The sequence below is a fragment of the Betta splendens genome, chromosome 16 (assembly GCF_900634795.4).
Source record: "Betta splendens chromosome 16, fBetSpl5.4, whole genome shotgun sequence".
Lineage (NCBI taxonomy): Eukaryota > Metazoa > Chordata > Actinopteri > Anabantiformes > Osphronemidae > Betta > Betta splendens.
In genome coordinates this window covers 14984257-15001950 of record NC_040896.2, presented here as the reverse complement: position 1 = coordinate 15001950, position 17694 = coordinate 14984257, and the positions used below count along the sequence as shown (strand labels likewise).

The 17694-nt window shown below is 46.2% G+C and overlaps 1 protein-coding gene across 2 annotated transcripts; it reads left to right on the top strand.

Annotated features, from left to right (window-relative positions):
• The first annotated feature begins 1026 nt into the window (after positions 1–1026).
• st14 (ST14 transmembrane serine protease matriptase) lies at positions 1027–17671 on the top strand. 2 transcript variants are annotated; one of them, XM_029129863.3, is made up of 19 exons: positions 1027–1286; positions 5816–5960; positions 6548–6708; positions 7645–7715; positions 8061–8230; positions 8876–8911; positions 9120–9348; positions 10529–10668; positions 10793–10893; positions 11252–11361; positions 11554–11684; positions 12162–12266; positions 12425–12532; positions 12856–12969; positions 13380–13499; positions 13954–14134; positions 14899–15167; positions 15703–15839; positions 15953–17671. In XM_029129863.3, the coding sequence occupies exons 1-19, from the start codon at positions 1263–1265 to the stop codon at positions 16112–16114; spliced, it is 2514 nt and encodes an 837-aa protein (XP_028985696.1). In that variant the 5' UTR covers positions 1027–1262; the 3' UTR covers positions 16115–17671. The 2 variants fall into 2 exon arrangements, with proteins under 2 accessions (XP_028985696.1, XP_055359393.1); XM_055503418.1 differs by lacking the exon at positions 1027–1286 and adding an exon at positions 5609–5729.
• The last annotated feature ends 23 nt before the right edge of the window (positions 17672–17694 follow it).

The following is a 17694-nucleotide window of genomic DNA, read 5'->3' as shown; positions in this document are numbered from 1 at the left end:
GGTATTTATCACGGCGCCTTCGCGTGACAGCGTCACTGTGGCTTAGCGAAGGGCGACATCTTGTGGTGATCGGTTGAAATTGTGGCCGCAGACCAGATTCGCCCTCTGAGCTCCTGCGTCACTACTGTATACATGTAGAATTAGTCTTAAATACAGTGTACACCTTATATCAAATAGGACGTTTACATTTAATAACAGCCTCATCTACATTTATAATGTTGCATTGTGTGATATATAAAATTATATGACGCAACAATATCCTCCAGGTACTTTTTTAAACTCATATTTATCTTGGCTTTATCCTGGACGTTCCATGTTAAATAATAAAGCATCTTAAAACAAATTCCAAAGAAATACAAAAACATTAAAGGAAAAATTCAAGGCAGAAACTGGTTTAATTTGATTTCAGCCCAAATTGCCTAAATGAGAACCACCCGAATAACACGTGCAGTATTTTTACTGCACACAGAACAAATATTTAAAATAAACTTCAACGCTGTCTTTTAATGAACCCCGTATGTTATTTCTATGTTTTTCATTAGTGAATGTGTTAAACAAAGCGTGTGCGTGGGTATATGTGTGAATTTCCGTTATTGCATTGTCAGAACAAATTACATAATTTTATTCAGTATGTCATGTAATTACACCAGTTGCAAAGCTACGCGCGATTTGTTCCTTTCTCCAAATAAGCGAATAATTCATCCCACATCGCAGCAACATCCGGCACTGGTCGGCAGGGGGAACACGTGGTATGAAATAAACAAGCACAGGCGAGTCCCCTCACGTCTGGGCGAGCGCCACGACGTTAGACCCCCGCGCTTAGATTCAGGTGGAGGTGTTTGGTCGGAGTTGGAGGAGTCAGTTGACAGTTGGGAAAAAAAAAACACAGGGCAACACAGAGGTCGCTGCTTCCCACACTTGGGGCCGGGAGCAGCAGGTGGATGAATAAAACGACCCCGCGCACCTGACATGACCTTAGAATAAAAACGGTAAATTATTAATTGTGACCCGCACGTCAGTGACGCGTGAGAGCGGAGAGCGGCATTCAACGCCGCGGACACGTCGCCGCCGCGCGTTGGGCGTGGTCTGTAGGTGTTTGAGGAAGAGTCGAGTTCCAGGTGTGCGACGGCCAGCGGCAGCCCAGGAAGACGCGTTGAAGACCCCACGTTCACGCGGCGGAAAGGTACAAGCTTACAGCCGAGCGCAACCAACGAGGAGGCGCGTGAGTCCGGTCGGAGTCCAGTTGGAGCGCGTGGTGGAAGATGAGCGCCGCCACATATAATTACGTAAGTGTAGTGAAATCCTACCGCGGACAGGAAAAGGCCTCCGCGTAATGAATGACATCAGCAACACTTGTGCCTCAGACAGCAGTTCATTAATAGTGATCATAGATTAAAACGTACATAATAGTCGGTCTTGATGATGTCTTGGTTAAGGAGTTAGTTGTTAGTGGACAGTGGAATTTAAACCATCTCTGATATCCTATATTAGCACAGGTATGCTAATAGTTAGCTATGGCAATGTTTTGACTGTTGCTTTCATTTTAAGTTGTCAAATCTTGAGTATGAGTAGATAAAAGGGACAAAAGCCCATGGATCCTGTGTGGTTCCTTGAGAACCCCACACAGATACCTTTACGAGGCTCAGCAGCAGGTCCCCATAGTTCATGTACACAAGGGTGTGGTGAGTGTCACAGCTGGAGGCAGGTGTCTGTTCAACAAGCGGGATTTTGGTTTAAGTTTAAAGAGATCAACTAAAGGGATACAATGAAATTCAGATGGCAGCCTTCAAAGAGCAGCAAAACCATCGCTTTTGATTTTTACTACTACTTTATCAGTCAAGTATTCGTAACAAGGAAAAAAACAGTTATAGGGACATTTGCAAGGTCTTTGAATTGAAATTGAATTTCATGTAAACACAGTTTTCGTCTCGGCGACGACGGGAAACTACAAGGTAACTGTTAAAAGAGAAGTCTTTTCTGAAACTCAGGAGAAGAAAAGAGTTGGTCAATGAACGGTTCTCCACGTGTTAATATTTAACGATGCCTTGACAGGAAGGTCAGTCTTACACTCGTGATGGAACGAGAGCGGTGGTTACTGCAGTTGGTCTGTTTCCTGTCTGCGCGGCCGCACAGCAGGTGACATTTCAAAAGGAAGCTCGAAAGTGGGCAAAGAATGTGGCGTGAAAGTGAAATGGTGATTCTGGTTCAATCCAGTTATGGTCTGTTAACGGACGTGAGGTGAATCACTCATCATTGAATCACTCTGCACTGATCCCTGTGATATTCATTTGTCTGCTATGGCCGTTCTATGTAGACCGGCCTGTTTCTGTGTAAGGCCATCACTGTCATCAAACTACAGGCTGTTTTCCTGTTAAAAGCTAATTTGTCCTTTCTGTTCTTCTGTCTGATTACATTTGCTACGTCCATCTTCCTGACTGCGTGCTGTGAACGGGTTCTTGTTCACCATGTGCAGAAATCTGTCATCGGATTCCATTGACTTTCAGGTTGTGCGTCGTCGCTGAGCTTCAGGTTATTTCCTTGTTAAAATGTCCCATACATTTAGTTCTTTAACAGGGGTGTTTGTGTATGTAAATGACTGTCTTCAAATGTTTTGAGGCGCCCTGAGCCCCAGAGACTTGAAGCCTAACGTCCTGCTTTTACTGGCTCCGTGAGTGTTTGATTTTAACATCAACATTGGTTTTAACAGAAGGTTCAAGTCGTAAAAAACTTCTATTACTTTCTGTCATCTCACTGCAGGTCTGTGTTTGGTTTTTTAAAGCAAATGTGACACCACTGAACCTAAATAGCCATGATTGGCTGTCAGGTTTGATTTGTTCCTTTTGGTTGTATCTCTGTGTTGTTGTTTTTTGACAAGACAGCGTTGGCGTGTACAGAGACGGCTTTTGAAGCACTTTTAAAGGCCGATCTGCAGGGATTTTGCTTTGTGGGTAATTTAGACAACAGGTTTTGACAAGAATGAAGACAGCGTGGAATAAACAAGATGTTTACTTGTGTTGTGCTGCATCAGGTTTGATTGTGGCTTTGCACCCTGTTCATCATGGATCCAACTGTTATTGACTTATTGGATGATATTTGAAGCTGTTGCTCAGAGGTTGGTGTTTGACCTCTGACCTTTTAGCCTGTGTGTCCCTGCACCACAACTACATTTTAGCCCTAGGATATGTACATGTCGCATGTTGACAAAACTACCACCAAAGATAAACTGGAACTGCAAATACACTGAATATAACTTGGAGGCAGCAGTGCTGCACATGTAGGAGTATGTGACCTTGGAAAAACATTCTCATTCATTGCATGAAGTTTCATATCGATGGGCAGGATCTTGCGCTCGTCCCAGTTTACGATTCATTTTAGCATGAAGTGGTGATGACTATTGCTGGTGAGATCACACAGAACAATGTGTGTGACCATTAAAGGGGCTGCGCTTGTGTTGTTGCATGCCTGCTGCAATGAGAGGGACGGTGCTGTTGAAATGGGGCAGGGCCAAACCAACTGACTCGGGCATGAAGTGGCAGAAACCTGAACTTCTCATTGTGCGACTGAGTCACCATGGAAAAAAACTGTGCCCTAAAATGAAGCAGCGGAATTTTTTTTGTAGGACTACAGTCAAAGTTCATCTAAATACTGTACCAGTATCTTCAATTCAGGTCCAGTGTCGATGTTTTGATTTATTGCATTAAGACAGACTAAAACACTCCCACTCGAAGTGTCATTGGAATCAATGCAAAATAAAGTCTGTTGTGGCCTTGCAGTGAGAATTGCACTTACTGTAAAATAACAGAGCAGTGGTTTTGTTAAAGGGGGGGAATTCAAATTAAGCGCACACTTGGCCCTGAGCTGCAGTTCACCTCGTGTTTTCTGAACGCCGGTGCGCGTACTAGTAAACGCGAGCATCGCGTTGAGCATTGTGCATCCCGTGAAGTTAAACGCTGGACATCACAAAACAGAAAGCGGAGGGTTGGTTTGTGAAGTCATCGTCAGTGGTCAGAGATGAAATGATTCTAGCAGGAGGTTTCCGTGACGATAAGCAGCCTGCTGCTTTAGCGCCACGCCTCGTAGCAGTGCTAACTTGTTCCCCACCAGTCGGACTGGTTGGACGGCTCACAGTCGATATATTCTGTGGCAACTGCCTCCAGACTTGTCCAGGACCGGTTTGTGAAGGGTTTCTCGGGTCGGGGCACCTGACGACCCGTTGGGGCGCCCGACCTTCGACTTCGCGCCCGACTTCTGCCTGTCAAACATGAACAGCTTTCTGTGCGCATCCGCATGTTGAGATGCTCCCTCCCAGTCCAGCATTGTGAGCTGGTGCAGCGAGTATTAGTTAAAAAATGGCATAGTATTTTTGTAGGCGTGAAGAATGGGCTATGATGAAGAGTGTGTAATGGTTTTATTAGGCTGTGATCAGGGTGACTGATACACAGACACCCTGGAGCACTTGATGACCCTATCTCTAATGATTCCCCTCATTCTACCCCATGATTGCTGTTGGAGATTCCAATTAGAAAGCATGTGTGGAAGCTCGGCCTGGGTAAGAATAGACCTTAATTGCCATGAGTTATCATCTAGGCTCATGTAATTGAGCCCCCGTCTTAAGGGGCAGCACATCTGACAAATTGATTTAATACCAAAGTGATTCTCCAGCCCTAATGGCACTTGGGCTTCTTCACTCATTGGCTACAGGCACTGAATTCATTGTGTGTTGATTACTAACTGGCCTGAACCCTTTCTCTTAGTCTGCCCACTTGAGAGCTCACCAACAGCTCAGACAGATGTGCGCACGGCTTACGGCGCCGCGTCCGCGCTTCCTGAAAGGTTATCTCGTGGTATCACGCAGTGTTTGCACAGCGGCGTGTTGAGGACGCCCTCAGACCCTTTTCAGGGTTTGATTTTATTTTTAGGACTCTTATGTAAACAGACAACAAGCCTCAATCTAAATCCCTGCAGTGCCGGCTGATTATTACTGTACGTATCAAGTGTGTGCAGTCAATAAGAAGCTGCAATATTAGCACATATTCACAGCAGCCACAATAACTGTGAACTCGAGCGCGTTGAACCACGACAGCGCTTCACAGATGGGCTAAAACAGCAGACCTGTCAGGAATCCTAACACTCATTACAAGTACTGCTCAGATGTGTGTATCAAGGCCATGGTGGTCCATACTCGCTGCTTATCAGCTGGGTTTTCGCATCCCGGCGGCGAAGGAGGGCGGCGGCAGCAGCACGTTGACTGGAATAAGGACAAGATTGATGCAGAGGAAAGACTAAGCAGGACAAGGAAGGGTGAGTGAGGGTGGAATCACTGTTGACCTTCTAAACCCTCCATGACTTGAATCATAAAACCCCGACAAAGCGGGGATGCTTTCAGGACTGGCCTTCAGCGTAGACGGAGGGACGGCATTTCACAAACGGACGAGTGGGAAAGCGGTGTCGCAATTCGCAAACAGGTTTGGCTAATTTGGCTGGTAAAAGCTGCGTGTGTGGACAAGTCACAAATGAAAGTTGACTGACATTTCTTACAGTGTTGTGCAAGAGCTCAACTGTTTTTTTTTTTTTCGTGTCAGTTAGTTTAGTGACAAGGCGTCAGCCATCGAGCTGCGGTCCAGGTTTCATAGTTTACATTTAGGTTCGTGGCCCTTTTTTTCTGCGCACACACAGCCTCCATCTGGTGTCAGTTCATCAGCGAGCGGATCACCGACCCACAAACATCTGTATGAGCTAATTACCATCAGTGGAAGGAGAGAGAACAGATGTGCATGCGTTTGTCTGACTCTGCTGTGTCCTTCTCCTGCGTCAGGGTCAGAGCGGCAACCATGAGCGCGTCAACTTCATACCTGGGCAGCAGAAGGCCGCCTCCCGGCACAAGCTTGGCATCGTGGTCGGGGTCCTGGTCACGCTCATCATTCTAGCGGTGGCAGCGCTCCTCATTTGGCTGTTTGTGTGTAAGTATGAGAAGCCTTCCTGTTTAAATTGATGTTACTCTCACATGTGTTCGCGATTGTCTTTAGAAAGTCTAAATCAAAGCTAATTTAAGCAAAGCAGTGGATGAGGAGTTCAGTATCTTTACGTTAATATCAGTTAGTGCCAAGACTGGCGCAACATCAGAAACTGTAAAGTGGATCAACTTGCTGCAGAGGCGCAGCTCTTTGATAGAGGAGTGCAGGAGTGGCTTGTTTGGACTCTGTGATTTCCCATTAGACTTGGCCTATTTGACAGCCCCCACTCTCTCCTTTAATAATGCAAAGGAGAAACGTGTCAAATAGTCTGTGGCACGGCTCCTCTGTCATTTACACGTGCGGCGTGTGATAAAAAAGGGCTCTGAAGTCCTGATAAACAGCCTCTTGATTCAGCCGGGTGTTTTAATTGCACTGATAGGCGTGCGCCCGCCCGCCGTAAGATCACACTCCACCATTTTAGAACGGCGCTCCGAGGCCTGTCTGAAACCCACAGTGAGCTCTTTCATCACAGCCCTCTATCCTATAGCATTTTGTCGATCGCTGAGCTCTCGTGTTCCTCTCCCCCCTCCAAGTTAAAGATGGCTCTTCAGGAGGCAGACTCAGCAACCTGTACAGCCCGCGGACGCTGGTCTACAGCGGGCACATGAGGCTGGCCGACGTTCCCTACGACCAGAAGCTGGAGGACGTCCAGAGCAGCCAGTTCATCGATCTGGCGACCAACCTGGAGGCGACTGTGAGTGCAACTCCTGGAGGATATCGCTTCCCTGTGTTTGTCCCCTTTCTACCATCCACAGTATTTATTGTTAACCGTCTCCAGCGGAGCATTGCACCCGCTTGGCTTCTCTCGCTGAGGATTAGCTAAAGATGTTGTTCGGCGTTGTGGAAATGCTTTTTAAATGTGCCCTTCACAGTGCACAGAAACAGCTGAAGGCACATTCGCGTGGGTGGAATAAAATGCAGCGCGTTCTCACACTAATTCCCTCCACAGCATCTCCTATTATTGGAGGCAGCGGAGATGTTTGTAGCACCACTTAGGAGCATGTTGATAACAAAAAGCCCTCGCTCAAATGCCATCAATCGCACGCGCTCTCCGCGGAAAGCGATGAAAGTGAGGGGTGTTAGGTGGGAATTACATTAGAAGTGGTGGACGGGATATTGGATAACGAGACGTGCGGTGGGTGTGCAGAGCGAGGAGCGGCCTTTAAATAATGATTTCGCGTCCGGGTTGCTATTTAGAGCACAGCTGGAGGCCGGTTTCCCGCTGACCCACGCGCTGGCGCCGCCTCTCTAGCACCACCTGCCAGCGGCGGGTTCAAGGCCTGTCCGTCATCGGCCCCGCAGCTCCTGGAATAGTCGTGAAACATCACGAGCCGCGTCGCGCTGCCAGCAGGCCTTGTCCTCCCCCTCTGCACCGCTTTCTGCTATTAACCGCACCAGTCCATCCATCACGCGCCCCGTGTCTTCTACAGTCCCCGCTTCCTGCTTTGACACGGTTCACGCGTTTGCAGCCACCGTTCGACTGCAGCCCGTCTGCTGGTTCACTCACAAAGCGATTTTTATTATTATTTTCTTTTTTTCCGGTGCATCCGTGCTTTGAGGGTATTTTTAGTGTTTTCATGCAGAATCGCGTGCTTGCTCCGCCGTGTAAAAATCAATGTTGTCTTCGCAGATTAAGCAGAACCTGAAGAACGATGCGTTCCTCTCAAAGTACTACAATAGTTCGGCGGTCACCGCCTTCAGGTACTGTCGAGATCTCGACCTCTAAAAGTTTTAATAATGTTGAACAGTCTGATGTAATGCTTGTGGAAACCTAATGTAAGAGCTTCACACTAAATCTTGTATGAAGGTGAAGCTTTGTTGCACTGACTTCTGAGCTTTGAGTATTTCAGCTCTGTTGCATGTCCTGACTCATACAAAACAAACGTTACATGTGCTCTGTTGACTGGTGACCACACCTGCTTATGTGTAATGTTGTACTGCACTGAATTATGAAACGCTGTTCTGACACTCAGTTGGAATGCAGCGTAGCTGTTTTATTATTTTAATCTTGTTGCTCCGTCGCTCCTCCTGTTCCGCTTGCATTAGTCCGGGCGTGACGGCCTACTACTGGTGCCAGTTCTGGGTCCCGGCGAATGAACTGGAGGTGGTTCCGCAGTTCACCGAGATGCGGGTGTTGGACGCGCTGGAGGTCGGCGTCAAGCACTCGCGCAGCGTCGGCTCCGGCGAGCTGAAGATCAGCGACGTTACCGCTGCGCGTAAGTGGCGCCAAGAGGGCAGAACAGCAGAAAGTTCCACTCTGAGCAGTAAACAAAGTTAAAGCCGCGTGGACGTAGATCTGATAGCGACACGGGGCTTTTCTATCAGCGGCGGTATTTTGTATAGAGGAGCTCATTCAGAGTTGTGCTGATAAGATGATAAGAGTTAAGCCAGACCTCTCTGCTTGTGCTGCATCTGAGATTGCACATTTTATGCTGTTTGGGTCCTCTAATGATATTAGCCGGGCCCTGGCCTGCCTTGAGAGAGCCATTTTTCTTCCTTTTGTCTTCTCAGCATTCACATTGCATTTGTCCAGGCCCTGGCGCTCGGCCAAGCACCGGCCCTGTGACTCAGTGGTTTTGGTTGCTCTTTAAAATGATTTCTGTGGGTATGATTTGATGTTGCTGTCCCATATCGTTAGACAGAGATGTATGAGTTGCAGCCGTAGGCCAAGGTGAGGGGGGGCAGAAAGCGCTGCACACAGTCACCAGGTGCCGTAACCTCAGGGAAATGGAAGAGAAAATGTGCAACCCAAATATTTTAGGCTCATGCATCAAATGCCATCAGCCTCCCGACCTTAGTGACCTGCTCTTACCGTGCCTCCTGCTGGTCTGACTGTCTCCCCCACATCTCTCTGTCTCCAGTCACAGATCCTCGAATGGCCAAGGACCCCCGATCCAGTGAGTACAGTGTTCTTGTACAGTGTTATTTCACCTGTCACGTCCTGCACTTTGAGTCAGATACTGCACAAACTATTGGTTGCTAGAGAAATTGTAATTTTTCAATATGCCTCAAACATTGAGAAAACAGAGGAGACAAAATTCATGTACCAGTCATGAATTGCTGGTGTGAAGGGATGTGTGATTTAACCAATATTGTTATTTTCAGCTGACTGTTTGTCCCGCCTGAAAGCTGAAAGTGGCATAAAAACCTTTACGTCTCCGGGGTTCCCATCGGGTTACCCCGATTCGTCTCGGTGTCAGTGGCAAATCCGGTCTCCAGAGAACACCAGAATCCTGGTCAACTTCCCTGTTTTCCACACCGAAGATGACTGCAAGCACGATGTGGTCGCCATCTATGATTCGTTGAGTCCAAATGAGGATCGGGCCATCACTCAGTAAGTTCTAAGGCAGAGTGGGCAGCGGGTTGGTGGACTGGTGGTACTGGTGTACCAAGAGGAGGTTTCCTCTTCTGTTTTCCAGCGCTGCTGAGTGTGGGATTCATTTATTTTATTTATTGTAAAATGCCTGAAAAAAAATATTTCTGTTTCTCTTTGTGATGTGATTTGACACTATATAAACTATGTGCCTTTAGTCTTAAACCTTAATGTGAACACTTGTCTCATTTGTTTAGCCTTGAACATCAGAGGGAAGGGAAAATGCAGCCCTCCATGATTCATATAACACAATCACTGAGAATACCAGTGTATGGGAACTGAAATGTTGGATGGATTTAGTAGTAAAAGCTGTTTTGATATGAGATGTTCCACCTCATACTTTTCACTGCATTTCTGCTTACAGCTTTTTTTTTTTTTTTTGGGCCCTATTGCCTGTAGCCCCATTTTATTGTTAACTTCTGAGACCTCGGTGAGATTGATTTGGCTCGAAACTACCCCTCCTTTCAAGTCTGAGGGCTGCCAGCCTGAATTCGGCTACACACCTGTGTGCAGTTGCACTTTGTGTATGGGTGAGGGCTTTGATTCTGAAACGACTGGGTCCTGAATGCAACCTCAGCTGTAGCTGCAGGCGGTTTGAAACCCCGAAACCGAAGCCAAACAAATATGCGTTTCCCGGTGATGCATAACATTTTTATAATGCTATTGAGCGATCAGCTTTATCCAAGGTGACATGGGGTTTATGAGAGCCATAATATAATACTCTATAATGACATTATTCTACTGGAGGTAGACGTATTGCTGCTCTTGCAGTGTCATTCATGGCTCTGTGGCTCTGCCGCCAGCGGTGCTGAAGCGTTTTGCTAATGCACCTGATGTTTGACTTTGAAACTCCACCTAAGCAATTTCTGTTTGGTTCTGGCACATCTCTGCTTGTTTATCTCTCTCGCTGCATCTCTCTGCTTATCTATTGATTTCTTTTAAAATTAGTTTTTCCTTAAGCGTTTTAAATGGGTTTCCTGTATTGACGTTTTAGTGACTGCAAACCAAAAATAATTACAGTTGTATTTGAGTTCATGAATTAGTGCACGTCCAGAGGAGCAATAAATGAATGCGTTCCTTTCTTTTATTATCCTACATGTTTGCGGGCGGTGTTTTCACAGACTTCTCACCTTCCTCACAGGAAGTGTGGCCAGAGACCCCCCTCTAACCCCCTGGAAGTGGCGTCATCTGCCAACCTCATGCTGATTAACTTCGTTACTGACAGCGGCGCCTTGAGTCCTGGCTTTTCAGCAGAATACAGAGCCGTCCCCCTCTCAAATGGTATTCATGTGGACGTGTGGTTTTGAATGCTTTCTGGTCGCCTCGCCTGAAAGATATGTTTTATTTGATTTATGCTTGTATTCTGTTCTGCAGCAATGTGACTTTTATGACGTTGTCTTAACAGTGACGTGCGGTGGGACTCTTTCTGAAAAGGAAGGATCTTTCACCTCCCCACTTTACCCCTGCTTCTATCCTCCTGGCATTGACTGCAAGTGGACCATCCAGGTCTGTAACACTGCACCCCCCCCCTCCTCTGAGAAACCACTCCTCCACCATTAGGCTGCCATGAGCAGAGTGCTGAGGCAGCAATGTGGAAGCCAAGCCGTTCACTACCTCCTCCATCTTCATCTCTCAGACCGCTGTTGCTGCTGCAAGTCTAGCAGGACAGCGGTGTTTTATGTCGGTTATGTTTGCTGCTTTGTGTGCGTCTGTGCGAGTGTGCGTGTGTGTGTGTGTGTGTAATTCACTCCCTGACTGAATATTCAGATGCTGAAGATGCAAAACCAATCAGGATAAAGGTACACATCTTTGTGTGTGCCTGGAGAAATGGCATGCTTGTTAGACAATCAGCTGTTCTCTGCAGGTCCCTGCTGGTAATCAGGTGCGGATAAAGTTCACCATGTTCCGCATGAAAGAGCCCATGGTGGACATCCATGTGTGCCACAAAGACTATGTGGAGATTATGGGCACCAAGTAAGTAGCAAGTTATGCTAATGACAAATTATTCCTGTAATTAAAAAAACCTAAAATAAACCAGTGTTGTATGACATATTGTTGCAGCAACTCAGCTCATAAGTTTAACAGGCCTCAACTGAGAGTGCTTTAGATAATTGACCCCAAGTTGAACCATCCTTGACTTTTTTTAATGTTGGTCTTTTGCCACAGGTATTGTGGAGAAATTGCCTCTCTGGCCCTGACCAGTGACAGCAACACCGTGGATGTTCAATTCCACTCCGATAGTTCCTATACGGACAAAGGCTTCAGTGCCGAGTACAGCGCCTTCGATCCAGCCAACCGTGAGTTAAAGTCAGCTAATTGAGCCCACATTGAAGCAACGCCTGGCATCGAAGGTGAAATGTTACGTGACAGCGATGCTCACAGTTGGCCGTTGCAAAACGAGACAAGGAGTAACTGTGTAGTGACTGTAGGCCAGCACTGACTGACTGAAATGGAGCTGTTTAATAAGAGACGCTCGGAAATTGCAGCAGTGAAACTCAAGAGCCAGACTAATCACCAGAGAGCTTGTTTATTGGGTCCATTTTATTTGCCACTGTCAGTCAGGAGCACTCTGCTTTCAATACCCTCCGCTCTTTATGCTAAGTCCCAGTTTGACTGAAATGGATTTATAATTGCTCTGATCAACAGGGACAAGCATTGGCAACGTGATGGATTCTGTGAGCGTCCACTTTCGCTCCCGCCTGCTCATTTTGCCATCGTCTCCTTTTGCCCCCTTTCCGCTTCTCCCCGGGTTATTATCCGCTCTGTTTTTTCAGCGTGCCCCAACAAGTTTGCCTGCAACTCGGGCTTCTGCATCGCCAAGGAGCTGCAGTGTGACGGCTGGAACGACTGCGGCGACCTGAGCGATGAGATGAAGTGTAGTAAGTCTCGCGCTCCACCAACTACTTAAGAGCTACTTACTTAAAGCTGCAGCTTGTGTCTTCTTTTAGAATCGTGCCATTTTTAACAGCTCCTTTCAAACCACTGACCTAAACCTTTCTCAGTTGCAGTTTGTGTTCTCCCTATTTCCTGTCCTCAGAGTGCGACAAGGACCAGTTTCCGTGCGACAACGGCTTGTGCAAGCCCAGAATGTATGTGTGCGATCGCGCAAACGACTGTGGCGACGGCAGCGATGAGAAACGGTGCGGTAAGTGTCCCGTCACTTAAGGCGGTCTGCAGGGGATACAAGCCCTGTCTAATGATACGCTAATTGCACTAACATTAAAGGAACATCGCTGCTAATGCTCTGGTCACTGACTCCTGGGCCGCGCGCCGTCATTATTCTATCAGTAATGGAGTTTGTTTGAAGCCGTGCCCAATTTGCTGAGCATCCATCCAGATGCCTAATCATGTGTAATACATACGAGGAGAACAGAGGCAGATGCTAATGCCCCGGCGTGGCTGGGCTGCTAATGTCCTCATGATGCTCAATGAAAGTTTTCATTCCTATTTGGTTGTGATTTGCTCCAGGTTGCGATGAGAACGAGTGGCGCTGTGGGAACGGGGCCTGTCTCCCCCAGGACGTGGTGTGTGACAGTAAGCAGGACTGTGCAGACGGAAGCGACGAGGCCTCTTGTAAAACCTGTAAGTGGCCGCACTTGTTGATTCATATTCCCGCTACAGTCCAATTATTCAGACCATTCACTCCTTTAACCCTCTTGACCAAGTCTGCGTTTTAAGGCTCATAAAGATTGGGTATTGTGCTTTTGCTTTTTGAAGGTGTCCTCCTATTCTCTAAGTCTCTATCAATTTCCCTTCCACTCACTCTCTCACACTCTCCTGCATTTGCTTTTGATTTTCACTTCTGTGAATAAAGAGGGGACATTAGACCTCGACCCCAAATCAATACGCCCAATCAATGCAATCTGCTTCTCAATCACAATGCATTGTGCCCCGGCGCCTCGCTGATTGCAGTGTTTGGCTCGGCGCTCTCAGCAGTGCTCTAATACGCTGTGTATTTTGATTTTGGGGATGCGTCTCCGCCCCCATTGTAGCTCTGGCCATCTGCTCCGACTTCAGCTTCAAGTGCAAGAACGGCGATTGCGTCAACAAGGTGAACGCTGAATGCGACCGCGTCAACGACTGCTCCGATAACTCGGACGAGGACGGCTGCAGTAAGAAATCCCCTTCCTCCTTCACAAAATCCTCCTCCTCTTTTATTTTTTTTAAACTGCTGAAAGTGGATCTAATGTCTTCACTGTCATTCAAACTAGATTACAGAAGAGCTGGATTGAGCTACACGTTGTGCTGTGTCTTAGAAAAAAGCCCCAGGCCTTGACTGCTTTATTTATTTCATTCATTGAAAGCAGCTCTTGTCATCTCTGAAATTTATTTTTTTTGTCTGTATTTCCTTTTTTTTGATCATATAATATGCAAGTGCGCCTTGTTAGAATTCCAAAGAGGTATAGTAGCATTCACAGCCAAGGCCGGTGTCATGATGGCTTCAAGTCAACTTAATCTCATTGTGTTTTTCTCCCCGTCTAATCATTTGTGCCGGTCTCACGTAGTGTTTTGCTCTCCGCCATCCAACATGATTCCTCTTTCTTTGTATTCGCCGCTACGTGGCAGATTGTGGGACCAGGCCTTACAAGCTGAACCGCATAGTAGGAGGGCAGAATGCTGAGCTTGGGGAGTGGCCATGGCAGGTCAGCCTCCACTTCCAGACCAACGGTCACACTTGCGGCGCCTCCATCCTCTCTGAGACGTGGCTCCTATGTGCTTCCCACTGCTTTGTCACCAACGACCCAGCGTGAGTCACAACTCAAACTCCTCAGAGGGCAGGACTGTACTTTATATCGTAACTCATTTTTCAGCTTATGAACCTTTTTACATTAGTCACATCATTTAATATTTCACTAGACATCATAACACAGCGTTCATATGGAAATAGTCCTGCACACATTTCTATACAAACCCGGTTGATGATGATGATGATGATGATGATGCTGGTTAATTCAGACGAAGCTCGTGGCTGAATTCCCGTCTCCTCCGTGCATGCATGCAGCTGTATTCATCAGAGCCCTGTAGGTGGAGCACAAGCCATGCTGTTGGAGCTGAGCTGCTCCTGCTGCGTCCAGAAGGGAATATATTCGTTTTCACACATTCACAGCTGGTGTTGATATTGGTTGTACAGAATGCCTTAATGTAATTTATATTGCACGTATTCTTCACTAGTTATGAAGGTCACAGGTTTTATATATTATTTATATACTATGTGTCATATTCAGAACATGGAACTCTGCTTATTTTTGTACTTGTGGCTAATGATATAGTGAAATGGCTTCATCCCCTTGTTGTGGCAGATGCCAACCTTTTGAGAGTTTTGTAGTGTGTAAATTTGTTGAGGCTCTTCTAGTTTTACTCACGTTCTGTAGGATGTTTGTGAAAGGATCTCATAGTGGCCAGTGGTGAGTGAAGCCGCTTTGGAGTGTAAACCTTAGAAGGACGCGAGCTGCAGGGCTGTGCTTGTTTACACGTGTTCACACAGCCTCTGCTCCCGTTGCCTTTCCACAGGAATCACGAGGCCAGCAACTGGATCTCCTACAGCGGCATGCAGGCCCAGTACAAGTTTGATGGTGTGCAGACCCGCAAGGTGAAACGAATCATCTCCCACCCTAATTACAACCCAATGACCTTTGACTATGACATTGCTCTGCTGGAGCTCAGCGAGCCACTGGAGTTCAGCAACACCATCCAACCCATCTGCCTACCAACTTCCTCCCACGTGTTCCCTGCGGGCATGTCCTGCTGGGTCACCGGCTGGGGCGCGCTCCGGGAAGGAGGTATAATGCACCCGCCTGCTAGAACTGGAGTCCTTTATTTTTGTTTGAATAATTACAGTTGTTCCTCGATTATCTTTGACCCACTCCGCACTTGTGTTTTTCTTTTTTGGCACATCCAACTCTCATCAGAATTAAGACATCCCACTCCTTCCTCATTAATATGACAATGAGCTATTCATATCTGTCCTTCATCTTCGTTCCCCTCCCTGCTTCAGCCTTCTTCTCTTCATCACAGTCTCATTTCATCCCATCTTCTTCCTTTGCTTTAATGTCCCTCCCATTTCCTTATCTCTCCCATCACGACATGCTTCTACCCCCACCGCCCTCGTTCCCTTTCCTCTCATCTTTTTCTAATCTGCTCTCTTCCATTAAACGTTCCTCCATATCCATATATCAATGCAGACAAAAACTCTCCAGGGAAGCCTCTTAAACCTTCATTAGCCAACAGTAATCCAGCCTGTTAACAGCTTTGATGTTGGTGACGAGCATAGAGGTCACTCAGCTGATCACTGACCCCTTTGTCCTACTCCTACAGGACAAGTATCACAGTTGTTGCAGAAAGCATCTGTAAAAATCATCAATGACACCGTGTGTAACTCAGTCACGGAGGGTCAGGTCACCTCCAGGATGCTCTGCTGTGGATTCCTGGCTGGAGGAGTGGATGCGTGCCAGGTGAGAATAAAAAGATTATATTATATATGTTGTCTCACCCACATACAGTAATTATCATGCTCTTGCGTCGATGACCAAGTTAATAACCCGTCTTCTTTGACCGCACTCACCAGGGAGACTCTGGAGGCCCCCTGGTGTGTTTCGAGGAGAGTGGGAAGTGGTTCCAGGCTGGCGTCGTGAGCTGGGGCGAGGGCTGTGCTCGTCGTAACAAGCCTGGCGTCTACTCGCGCGTCACCAAGCTGCGGGACTGGATCAAGCAGGAGTCGGGGATTTGATGTTGTGAGGAACAGAGACGGCGCAGAGCGGGGAGCAGCGTCAGAGTGCTAAAAGTAAGGGGATGAGGAATATTTGAGTCTTGCTCGAGACTATGAGCAGCATTCATGTAGCAGCGGACTGAGGACACTGTTACATGAACCCGGCTTCTCACAGGAATGACTTGAAGCACTTTTTTTGTTTGCCAAAGCCATTTTGCTTCTCATATGTTCACAAACTAAGTAACACAAGGCAGAGTGACTCATAGTAACTAGTTATTTTTTTATTCATATTTGTATATATGATATACATATTTGTGTACTATGAAGTACAGGAAATGAAACATCATATTGCAGAAATCATTCTTCTGGTAAATGTTAGATTTTTACATGGATAAATTAAGGCATTCTTACAGTATCGAGTGAAGAGGTCCATCCTACTAACCACCTATGATGCCTTTTTCCTGTTTAGTTGCAGTGTATCTTTTCTTGTAGATAGACATAAATGTGGGATTTTATTTATCCAGTAGCCCAAAGGCTCTTAAACTCTCATAAATTACAGTTGACCGTTTTTCAAAGCACAGTGTTGGTTTCCCAGTTGATTAAAGCATTTTTATCTGCCAAGCTGACATTAGTCTGGGTTTTTATCAGCGAAGTCTAAATATCATCTTCCAGAGACAATTGACTGAACATGTGTTGATAACAGATGTTTGACAACACGGTGTGGAAAAAGGAAATCAACTAACTTGATTCTCAGATCCACACAGGGGCATTTTCGTATGCTAAAATGAATGAAAATCCCAAACTGCCTAGATAGCAGCGATAAAAGCATTAATCACTGTGAAAGCCCACGGGCTGCGTTGGAAAACGGCCAGCAGGGACGTTAGGTATTCCAGAACTTGCAACAACATTGATCTGAGTCTAAAGAACTGTTTAAACTGCTTTAACTTGTTCATGATCTGAACTCGGGTACCAGATCTTTATTTCTGCTACTCGTTTCCAGATGCCTATCGGCCCCGTCTGATCTGTAAATGATTTGCCAAAACGTTATTTTCGGGGCAGTGGGAATAAGGATTGGATCCAGTTGTCTTGTACGTGGGTGTCGTTAATCTCAGGGTGACTGGTGTCTTCAGTCGCACATACCTCAGAGCCAGAGCAAACCAGAACAGCGTATGTGATATCTTATCCATCTCTTAAATCTTACCCATTTTAAACTCAGTCAGGAGTTTAAAATGTAAGATTTGAGTGGATGTTGTTTTTCACTTGGCCTTTGTCTCTGGTATATCACATCCTGGAAATATTCTATACTGACTGAGCAAATGTGAAATACAGTATGCATATATTTTATCTAGTGAAAGGAAAGATTTTAAGAACAATTGTATACTTATAGCTCAGTGGACCTTTTTTAAACAATTTATTGTATAGAGTTCTATAATAGTGTATGTGTGAATGTAAATAATTTATTTTTAGGGAATGGCCACAAACTTTAGATAGATAGATGTGCTGTTTCATTTTGTTTTTGTATAAGTTTTATATTGTTGTCATGATAATAAACCTTTACTCTAATTCGTTAGTACCTAATTGGATAATGTGCATTTTTTGTC